At 38.9% G+C, this 12409-nt stretch overlaps 1 protein-coding gene across 1 annotated transcript in view; it reads right to left on the reverse strand.

Moving 5' to 3' along the window:
* SPATA5 (spermatogenesis associated 5) overlaps positions 1-12409 on the reverse strand; it is a 317949-nt gene that overhangs the window by 302690 nt on the left and 2850 nt on the right. The window contains 5 exon segments of the mRNA XM_030564244.1: positions 402-531; positions 3803-4435; positions 5703-5761; positions 12212-12294; positions 12297-12371. Of these exon segments, the coding sequence (XP_030420104.1) occupies positions 402-531; positions 3803-4435; positions 5703-5761; positions 12212-12294; positions 12297-12371 (980 nt within the window).

Below are 12409 nucleotides of genomic sequence, written 5' to 3' on the forward strand. Positions count from 1 at the left end.
TTACTGTGCTTTAACAAACAATCCTTTTTCCTTGTTCGACATACAACTGGCATGCAGACGCAGTTCTAATTATCTTACTAATTATTTATCAAATTATTTCCTTTTTTCCCCCCATTCCCTGCCATACACACCTCTCTGTACTGTACTAGATAAGATTCCTCTTCAAAGGAATGATGAAAACAGCCTCCTGTTACTTCATTTTACTGGGAGGTGACAACTATAATTTTCACTCTAGAACAATAAGCAGCATAATCACTTCCCCATGAACTTCTGAGACTTGGGACATACACTGGACCCAATTCTACATATTTATACACTGTGCAACTCCAATGCATATAAGCCTTTACAGAATTTGGCCCAATGTCTCTAAGTTACTGATGTAATAAATTAGATGAACTTACTTGCTTATAATTTCAGGACCATTAATAACTGAAACATGGGCTCCCACTTCATTTGCAACAGCTCTAGCAATCATGGTCTTCCCAGTACCTGGGGGGCCATACAGTAGCACCCCTCTAGGAGGAGGAATTCCTTTAAACCAACACAAACAGAGAGAAAAGCGTTACTCGTGCTTAAGGCAGTTGTGAACAAATCAAATCACCATGCTCCACCGCTCTACAATATACATGTCTACATTACCGATTTCTATATTCTACACGCTTCTATTTAAGAAATATAGGTATATAGTAATTTTTCATAAACCTATTAAATAAAAATGCTATTTTTCCCTATAATCCTATTGAAATACTTCTGATTGAAAGCCTAGCACTAATTAAATCTTTATTATGTTACTCAAGATTCTTACAATATTGTTTGTACAAACCTCCAGCACAACAAAACCCACTCCACTTCATTACAGGTACACACACCCTAAATAATATTATTAAAATGACTGGAAATACCAAATATAAGAATGAATGTGCCTCTGTAATAGCAAATATTAGACTGGGGATAGATGACAGCTACTGATGAGCACTGAGGTCAAACAAGGGCATCTGCCAGGAATGTCGGTAAAACAAGGTGTTTCTACATATAACTAAAACAAGAGAAATTACAGCCAAACTGGGAGGAGACACAAGTTCAGAACAGAAGTATATTCCGGAAAAATTAAATGATTTATGCCTAGAGTCCAATAAAACAGGCACACACCCAAAAATTAAAAAAGTTTAAGAGACAAAAATAGGTGGACTAGAACTCCTGACAATGGATCTTGGCAGAATGAGCATTATTGAAATATGGTGGAATGACAAATGGTCAATGAAATATTGTAAACCTGGCAATAAACTATACAAAGAGGACCAATTATACCACAGAGGTGATGGAATAAAATCTAACGAGATAAATTTCCTGAGAACTATAGATTCTATATGGATACGCTCAACCCCTAGGAGTGTATATGCAAGTAGAACAAAAAAACTAAACATTAATTGACAAGAATTAGGAAGAAACTTCCTCTATTGTCAGGTTACTCCTTAACGTCCACCGAGGGAACTGTTGCACATTCCTCTGATGCTTGTCAATGTGAAGGAAAGAGACTAAGTGTCTGGTCTAGTATACAATCCCTATGCTACTGTACTGTAGATAACCACATACAGTAACTCCTCACTTAAAGTTGCATTTTTCAGGAACATAACTCCAACGTTAAGTGAAACAATATTAAACGAATCCAATTTTCCCATAAGATTTAATGTAAATGTGGAGGGTTAGGTCCCAAGGAAATTTTTGGGGGGCAGACAAAAGGCATTATATACTGTACAGTACTGTACTGTGGTTGGGAAGTGCCCCTGGTTTACCCCACACAGGCACAGCCTGCTGCAGGCAAGGATGCTAGGAAGCACCTTTGCATGCAGCAACGGCAGCTTTCCCGGAGAAGAACAGGCTTGGACTTTGTCTAGAATGCTCCAGATCTGCCTCCTCCTGTCCCTGCTCCACTCCAGCACCCCTTCTTCCCACCCCCACTCCACCTCCTCTCCGGAGCATGCCACATCTCCCCCCCCCCCCCAAAGTCCTAAGTGCCTCCAAAGAGTTGTTTGGCGGTGGGGGAAGGGCTGGGAGGGAGGGCGAGGAGGCGGAGAAGCGGAACTTGTGCAATGCTCCCTTGTAAAGTCGCTGCTCTTCCACAGAATCTTACAAACAGGCAGCCAAACGACGTTGTAAGGCAGCACTGCACAACTTTAAACTAGCACGTTCCCTAATTGAGCAGGGACATAACATTGAAACAACATTAAGCGGGATGACGTTAAATGAGGAATTAATATATTCAAGCCTAATGATCTTGAAGTAAACATGGGGCTTGATCATCTCTCTGATGCCATTAGCAGAGGAAATGCTGATTATCCAGATGTCACCTGCGGTATGGTATGGGATTTGCATCAGTATCCCTTCCTTGTCCCTGACACATGAAATCCTCTGGTGCATCTGTGGACAGAGCATGGATGGGCATTCTCCATTGCATCATCCCACAGAAACCCAGAGGGAAGCCTTACATAATATAAACTGGCACACTCATCATTGTCTTACATGGATTGTCCCTCTGTTCCAACAACCCATATCCCCCCCAGAGGAGAAGCAATGGAGAGGTATAGGGCCCCTGCAATGAATATAATATAATATAATATATGGAGATATACCTATCTCACAGAACTGGAAGGGACCCCGAAAGGTCATCGAGTCCAGGCCCCTGCCTTCACTAGCAGGACCAAGTACTGATTTTGCCCCAGAACCCTAAGTGGCCCCCTCAAGGACTGAATTCACAACCCTGATTTGGCAGGCCAATGCTCAAACCACCGAGCTATCCCTCCCCAAATTCTAACCCATATCCCAAGACCACATGGATCTCAGAACATACGTGTGTTGGGGAGTCAAACACCTTGGCCATTCCAGAGAGAGACAAGTAATCCCCTTACTGACATAATGATTCTGAAGGTGAAAACCTGGTTATTTCCCTCACCTTGGCAGATTCTCCTCACCTAGGGCACAATCCCTCCACACAAAGTGATTTATGGGTTAAAGCAGACAACAGGGTTTACTTCAAAACCCTGTAAGAATAGCAGCCACACCACACTCCCACCCCTATCTATTCCCTTTCTAGAAAAACCTCCCTGGGACTTTAACTTTTCCTAGAAATTATGGATAGAAAACACCTATTAAGATCATCTAATCCATCTGTGCAAATCAAGGATTATTGTTCCCTACAGTACTCTCTAGTGCTTTGTCCCATCTTCTTTTAGATTGTCCCAAGCACTGTGATTTAATCTAAGAAAACATCATAATAAATAATTTTAATGTTTAAATCATTGCATCCTTTCCTATTCACATGGGTGAACTGCACTATATTCTTTTCTATAATGTGCAGACACAGGGAATTAAAAGGGGAGGGAGAGGAGGGTAAAAACTAGAATTTGATTGGCTAGACAATCTTCACATTGAATGCCCCCCCCCTTTTTTTTTAAAGGGTACTCTATAAAAACAGACTTTAAGCAGTGAAGTTATAGAAGAGTACCTGTATTTTTCAAGTGACTCAGTCTATAACTCCTTGCTGTTTGTCATGAGTTCCCATTGGTAACTACACCTTCACAGACTCTTCTCTCTAAGGCATGATCCTTACAACTTAAACAATTGGTTATTTAAAAAGGAGCTGTAAAGAAGATCATTATAACAGAGTTTAGTTGGGAACTAAAGTACATCAAATCTGTATCATGCAGAGAGTGTGTGCGTTTCATGTACAGTATGGGTGAAAGAAGTGGTAAGTTAAAGAAAAACATTGTCTTAGATTAAGAAAACCAACTCTTAGACATCATACCGTAACACTTAAACAATTCAGGCTGCTTCAGGGGCAGTTCAATTGTTTCTCTAATAGTTTGTAGCTGGCTCCTTAAACCACCTATCATGTCATAGGTAAGGTTAGATAGGTAAGGTTCTTCTGTTGCAATGGTCCGATTCTCCATGAAATTGACTCTAGTTCTTGAAGAAATGAAGTAAAATGTATCCAAATTGCATTTTGCTCCAATGTTGCCAGTGGGTGGCAATCTCACACTGTCTTCATCTCTGACTGATTCAGAACAATCAGTAAGGTCTCTGACATTCCCCTCATCACAGAACTCATCTGTCTGGTCATAATCCTGCTCATCCCCTATCATCACAGCATTTGAAGTAACTGGTGAACTTTGAGCCATCGGCTTGCATGGAGTGCTGGTAGATGCTCCTTCCTGGCTGTCTTCTATGTCCAACTTTCTGAGCTGCAAAGATAAGTTTAGAGCACTGCTCTCCAAGTCAGTCTTCCCAAGGACTGGCTCTTGTGTTTCACTGAAAACAGTACTTTTCTGCATTTTCAGCAGGGCCCCATCCGTTCCTTTCACCCTCGTCACCATCAAGTTGCAAAGTTTGCCATAGAAGGTGAGATGCAAAAGGTTGCCTGGCAAAACTATCTTCCCATCTACAAGAAGATTAAGTTTTAATAAACAAACAAACAAAAATATTAATCTTATTTTCCAGCAATAATTTTCAAATATGAATTAGAATAATTTTTCATCAGTAAACCTCTAAACCAGATGTCACAAATTAACTGTCCTAAAAGACAAAGTGATAAAAAGACGAGAAAATATAGTTCTCATCTAAAATTATCCCTTCAAACATAGCCAGCCTCCATAAGGATAAATATTCTGAATGACTAGCCATTGGTATATTTCTGGTTGTTTTAAATTTTGGAGCTCATAAAAAGCTACAGATTATATTTCAAGAAAAGACAGTTCCTAGAGTTCCAACTCTCTTTTTATTAGTGTCTTCCACTGTTTCAAGATTTATCACAAGTCTTATGAGACAGGATGCTTTACTTTAAATCCCAGCTCCTGGAGTCATGTGCTTATGTGAGAAGCTCAGCTCTCTCTTTCTTTAAAAAAATAAAAAATAAAAAAATAAAATAAAATAAAAGATTAGCCCTCCTAGTTGCAGAGAGGAGCTTGAAAATGTGACCCAACTACAGCATAACAGCCCCAAATCAGAAGGCAAATTAAAAATAAATTTTGGATTCTTTTTTATCACATAAGTTTAATCCAATTTCATGATTTTTTAACTTATGGGGCTGGCAATACCGCTATTAATCTATTGATCAAGTACAATCCAATGCTTCTACTCCATAGCAATTAAATGTTTGAGTAGATGGACCTAAACTTTTTTAGCTATGTAAGATAATTCCTGTCCCTTCTTACTCACTCCTGGCTATCTACAAACAAAGAACATAAGTTTTGTGCAACATGCTGGGAGGCTCAGGGTGTCAAAAATGCTGAATACACTAAAAACTATACTCAAATTCATGGCAGAGTTTTGAATTCTCTCTCCTCATAACAGAAATAAATTCTTAACCACAATTGTTGGGAGTGCATAGCATTATAATGCGGAAGACCAAGAAAGACTTTTAAACCATCTCAGAATGAACTGACAGCAGCCTTGATGGACTGAAAACTATGTTTCATGCAAGTATATTTTTTGATATTCACATCGTACTGAGGTGATGTCACCCAGAATGAATAAGTCAATAAAAGTTTAAGGACTTTGTAAAACAAGCTAGAGTCTTATGAAGTGCTGAATAGCAAAAGTCATTTTGGAATAAGCCTTTGATGAAGATAGTGGGTGACTGATATTTACTCTCAAAAAATAGCTTCTCTATTAAAATACATATGTAAAACAAACACCAAATCACTTACCTAGATTTCGCAAAAGACAGGCAGACAAGTCTTCAACATTAATACAGGCATCTTTGTCCCTGTGGTTGTGATGAAAAAACAATTTTACAATCCCTAGTAAGTCTAAAAATAGAAATCAGTCCTATAATATTGATAATCCATGATTTACTCATTAACAATAAATTCTTTGTTTTGCAGTATAGGATATAATTTAACTCTGCAAACAGAAGAACTGACAGGCAAATTACAAGTTGCTCTATTTGACTCATTGTAGTCTAGTCATAAATACAATGTAAATATATTTGCTCTAAGGCTAACTAACAACCAGTTTAAATATTAACATTTCTTTTGATTTTTCATATAAAATACTATATTTACAACAATATAAGTCAAGATTTATCATTCCTTAAATGAGAAGCATGAGATACATATCTCCCCAAGTGACCACTGTTCTGACTTACAGTGAGAGTGGTTAGTTCATTTACTGAATCAGTAAATGATTCAGAAAAAAAAACTAATTTTATCCCACAGGCCTGCAAATACTTCATACACGAGTAGTCCATTGATTTTATGGGCAATACATGCATTCATAAAGGTAAGCACAAATGTGAGCATTTGCAGATCTGAGAACCAAGCCCTTTACTCCGACTGTACAAGGTTTTCCCTGCAGTATATTCTTTAGTACTGTACTTCATGCAATCCAGTTTTAAATGAGGGATGTTAAACCATTCACCTATCAGAGTATCAACAGTCTAATACATTACATTCAGGATTTTTTCCTGAGAGTTAGAGAGAGAGAAATTTAGACTGCTTCTTCCCTAATTTTACCTTGTTCTGTAACCATATTAATAATTCTTCCACTTCCTTGGCATTTACATTTTACACTCTTGAAATACATGTAGGTGATAATCACAAACTATCGAGAAAGATGCTTCTTAAAGACATAAATTAAACCAAAACTTTTTTTTTTTTTTTAAAGAAAACACACCAGATACAGAAACTGCAACTAAAATTATAGTCAACAGAGGGAGTCCTAAGTCTACTAATCACAAAGTCTCTTCCCCAAATTTTTGACTGATCAAGGAGAAAATTCTAGGACAAGAAACATCACAAATTTTTGAGAAACTTCAAGTCGCCATACAATTTTATGACTCTAATGCAGCAAACACATATGTATTTAATTACCTTTACACATCTAAGTAAATCTCTTGCAGTCATTTAAACGAGTGGTTCTCAAGCAGGAGTACGGCTACCCCTGGGATATGCAAATGTCGTCCAGGGGGTATATCAACTTATCTAGATATCTGCCTAGTTTTATAACAGGCTACATAAAAAGTATCAGCGAAGTCAGTACAAACTAAAATGTCATAGAGACAAAGACTTTTACAGTGATCTATATACTATACACTGAAATGTAAGTACAATATTTATATTCTAATCAATTTTATAATTATATGGTAAAAAGGAGAGGAAGTAATTTTCCAGTAGTAGTGTACTGTAACACTTGTATTTTTAGGTCTAATTTTGTACATAAAAACATAAGAATGGCCCTACTGGGTCAGACCAAAGGTCCATCTAGCCCAGTATCCTGTCTTCCGACAATGGCCAGTGTCAGGTGCCCCTGAGAGAATGAATAGAACAGGTAATCATCAAGTGATCCATCCCCTGTCACTCATTCCCAGTTTCTGGCAAACAGAAGCTAGGGACATCATTCCTGCCCATCCTGGCTAATAGCCATTGATGGACTTAACCTCCATGAATTTATCTAGTTCTTTTTGAACCTTGTTATGAATTTATCTAGTTCTTTTTTGAACCTTGTTATGAATTATCTAGTTCTTTTTGAACCTTGTAATGGTCCTGGCCTTCACAACATCCTCCGGCAAGGAGAAATGAAGAAATACTTCATTTTGTTTGTTTTAAACCTGCTGCCTATTTCATTTGGTGACTCCTAGTTCTTGTGTCATGAGAAGTAGTAAACAACATTTCCTTATCTACTTTCTCTACACCAGTTATAATTTTATAGACCTGTATCATATCTCCCCTTAGCCATCTCTTTTCCAAGCTGAAGAGTCCCAGTCTTATTAATCTCTCCTCACATGGAAGCCGTTCCATACCCATAACCATTTTTGTTGCCCTTTTCTGAACCTTTTTCAACTCCAATATAGACTTTTGAGATAGTGCAACCATATCTTTATGCAGTATTCAAGATATGGGCGTACCATGGACTGATAGAGAGGCAATATGTAAGCAAGTACTTTTTAAGAGAGGTGAAAGTTGGGGTACGCAAGACGAATCAGAATCCTGAAAGTGGTACAGTAGTCTGGAAAAGTTGAGAAACACTGATTTAGACAACATGTGTGCACAAGATTAAAAAAGCTAGAACTGTTTGCAGGAGGAGGGACTACATTTATACTTATTTTACAAATTTGGTAGTCTTACCAGAAAAGATAGTGTTAGGGCCAGTAGTAATTAGAGTGACCTTAGGATCCAGCCTACCATTTCTTTCTTTACATATTAATAGAATAATTCTAGAAGCCCAGCAACTGGAACAAAACATAATGGAGGTGAAAGGTCTGGTTTCGGAAAAGTCTCAGCATTCTGCTTAGGAAAGTTTCCTAAAAGATTATTATAACCAAACATATTTTAGAAATTAGGAAGAATTCCATTGGCAGATCTCTTTTAGGGAAAATCTATTTCATAAAAATGTTACAGCTGAAAACGCAGGAAGGCATGATGTATAGTATTCACATACAGTCACTAAGTTTATTTTATTCACTTTATTTTAAAACACCTACCTTTCTGGTGGAGGGTTTAAACGAAATAAGCATTTTCCACTAGTTAACTAAACTAAGGGGGGCATGTAACACTAAGCAAGCTTTCTATAACTTTGCTTTGCTGTAGCTTAAAACGGTAGTTATATTTTTTCTCCTTATTAGAAAAAAAAGAATAGCAAGCATACCATATGGAGTTAGTAACAGAAGTTTGTGAAATATACAGCAAAGCCATCTGCAACAATTTGAGTAGGACAACTGGCCTGATTATATTACTGACACTGGCAGTGCATGCCTCTAGAGTATTAAAATGTGTTTGCCATCATTTCTGGGATGCCAATTTGCTATGAGCGTAGCCTCTCCATAGGTAATCATATAGTTAGACCTGAAATTCAGGGGTTGGGCAGGGATAGGGGAATATAGTTTACAAAAATTAATATTACACAGTAATAAAAACTAATATTCCAGGAATCTTTAAAAAGAAGTTTGAACTGAAACATTCCCCACCAATCCCATGTTGTGCCAGTGAAGTATTGTCAATACTGCACGATCAAAAATCATGAGACAGATCAACAAAGATCAAAAGATTAAAAATAAAAGTTAAAAAAAAAAAATCAAGCAGCCTCATGATTTTAAAGCCTATTTGTTTTGGTGTGTTTACTCCTCCCCCCCCCTTGTCTAAGTTGCAAGTTGAAAATTCAAAGTGAAATGTAAAAAAACTGCATTCACCATGATAGTGTCATCCCTTATTCTTCCTGTCTGATGGAAAGGTCATTCCTCCAATTCCCTCCTCCATCCCATCAGCCGTTCTTCCCCCATCAAGCACCTTGAGTGCTCTCCTCAACTCCTCCCGTTTCTCTCCCTAACACCACTGCATGGTGCCTCCTAACCTCCTTCAAAACACACTATGTCGTATCTCTTCCCAAGGCACTGTTGCCCTGCCTTTTTCCTGGCCTCCTGGGCCTTTGCCTTGCACCCATCTCTCCTGCACTGTGTTCCCTCATTATCCCATTCTGGTCCCAGATCCATTATCCCCCGTCTGTCCTCTGTTCCTCTGCCCCTAAAGCCTTGCTCCCATCATCCTATCCTGTGTCTACAGCTTCCCACACAGAACCAATGGCAGGAGACAGTTCTTCAAAGAGTTTTTATTTACAGCAGCGTTTCCCAAACTTTTTTGGCCACGGAACACTTTTTAGCCTATTACAGAACACTTATAATATTATTTTGCAGTCGTTTGGTTTTCAAGTAAAAAATTGCATTATTTATGCTCAAATATAATTTATTTATAAAACAAAGCAACAATAAAAATTTAAAATAACTGAACTAACAATTTCTAACTGGAAAGTGCACATAAAGTAGTACAAAAATCAAGTGCAAGAGTCTTTCATGGAACACCTATTCACATCGTGTAGAACATCAGTGTTCCACGGAACGCAGTTTGGGAAACGCGGATCTACAGGCTAGCAATATTGCTCTCTTTCTCTCTCTCGCACGCGCGTGCACACACACACACACACACACACCACGAGTCAGTGCCCACGAAATTATCAGACTGACTTTAAAATCATGACATTTAAAATATAATCAATGTCAGGTTCTTTTTCTTTGCTTTTTTGTGTCATGAGTCTTTAGGGTTCATATTTTCAACTCTCTCTCCACACATAGGACTGTCCTGGAGTCTACAGGAATTAAAGATTAATCTTTAATTAAAGATGTCATGTGATGAAACCTCCAGAAATATAGTACATCCAACCAAGATTGGCAACCCTACGAGGTCTACAAATTCCTTAAAAAAAAAAAACGGAGATTCTCACAAAAACTCATAAATCCAGGAGTTCAGTTTTAACAAAAATGTGAAACATTCCAAGAGTCAAGGTAAAATTGTTAAAGCTAACAACACTGGAGTAGAGACAGGAACACTCTTTTCCTTCCTATGTCCCCTTAACTTTGGTTATTCTACTAGTCCAACACCAAGAGTGTGGAAAAAGGCTGGAACACTACTACTGCCAGCTGGGGCTCACCAGGGCAAGTTCCTGCTTCCCCACACCACATACTATGCAGAGCTGGGAACTCATGCTCCATAGAAGACAGACAGCAGCAGCCCTCATGAGGGCAAGTGGAAGCTGCATTCCAGGTTGGACTACAAACAGTGGCCCTGTGGATAACTGCACACTTACACACATATACCCCAGTTGATTCCTGAGATAATAGCAGTGGTCGGCAAGGGGGTCTTCAAGGCTTAAACAAAGCATTAGCTGATGGAGTTAGAAAAAGCTTGACCTTAGCTGTCCACTCAGGGATTCCCTACATCTTCCTCTGAAGCATCTGGTACTGGCTACTGTACAAGACCGGATACAGAACTAGATGGACCACAGGTTTGATCCTATAGTCCTCTGAGAGCACAGACAGCTGTAACAATTATACCAAAAAAAAAAAAAAAAAAAAAAAATCATCACAGGGCTCAAGTCTAGTTGCTCTACCTAAGCAAATGCAAAATCTACACTAACAGCATTGCCAGAGACAATTTACATTTTTAAAGGGAAGTTAGATTTGTAAAATTATTTCACCCTTCCTAATGTGAATACTCCACACTCACGTAAGTACTTCTTTTGGCCTCAACTACTCTATCAGTAAGGACTTCGCAGCATCAGTCTCTTAATTACAATATTCACAACACAAGTACGACTTTTTCTAATTTGACTTTCAACCTGATGGCATCTCTTTCAAGCAGAGACCATGCTCATCCGTTAAAATAACCTGAAACCAAATTATAAATTTGTTTTGATTTTATGGTCAAAGAATTGCCTGAACCAACTTAGCACAACTTCTGTTGCTAAAGGAGATATTAGGTCAAGAAACTAATAAATATATAAAATGACTGCTAGCTCCTATTTTCTATTATCCTGACATGCTTCCCTTTGTGATTTTATTTTTCCTTTTAGATTATCAACAACAAATTGTGATGGAGCATACAAACCCCACACCAGTGCCATAGGGGTGGAAGAGCTAATGTGGGCAGGGCTGGCCGTGCCCCTCTGGCCAAGGGTGGTATAAGGGTTTTAAAGCAGGAAGTTCCGAACTGTTGCTGGGACGCAGCAGACAGCAGCTCTATGGCTCCCAAGAGAGACTCCTGGACTTCAGGGAAATTGCCCTCAAGGACACACGCAGATCCTACAAGACAACAGCACACCTCAATATACCAGCTAGGCAGGATGGGTTTGGAAAGCCCCGAGTACCAGTTAAGTGGTCAGTGCTGCTTCCTCAACCCTCCAGGAGATAGGGAATCTGAGACTATACTAAAAGGACTTAGGGAACAGGAGCTCCTTCAAACCCAGTCAGACTATTCCGCTCAGTTAGTATCTCCAAGGCTTCTGTTAATGCAGTTTTGCAGCACCCAGACAGCAGGAAGCGCCTATCGGTTACCTGAGAACTGAGACACAAATATGCAATTTATAATGGATACAGGCTATATTAAATTTTTCAGTCAATTTACCTAAAGCGCAACTCATCAAATCTTCTGAGTGCAGAATTCTCACAGGTCTCCAGCCCAGGAGGGGTTACAGGAAGCAGTACTATGCTACTTCCCAAAACAATATGAGAGTCCCAATCCCATCTATACTTTAAGCATGAGTAGTCTCATTAAAATGCAAAATGGACCTGCATCCATCTACAATAGGCCTGAACTTGAGCTATAACACACAGATTCTAGAACAAATGCACATTAGGAGGTAAGGTAATGTGCACAGAAAAATTCCAAACCTCAGCTTCACATCTACTTCTTCTGCCTGCAGCACTGCACCAACAACAGGCTGAACGGTGACTGCCTCACCAGGTTTCACTCGAGCAGATTCTTCTGGGTGATTCCACTTAGGCCAACTTTCCCTCCTGGGAAGCCTGCAACTGGCCAAGCTGTACAGACCTATATAGAGTTTCAAATTAAAAAAAAAACAACACACT

The sequence above is a fragment of the Gopherus evgoodei genome, chromosome 5 (genome assembly GCF_007399415.2).
Source record: "Gopherus evgoodei ecotype Sinaloan lineage chromosome 5, rGopEvg1_v1.p, whole genome shotgun sequence".
In the NCBI taxonomy this organism is placed as follows: Eukaryota; Metazoa; Chordata; order Testudines; family Testudinidae; genus Gopherus; species Gopherus evgoodei.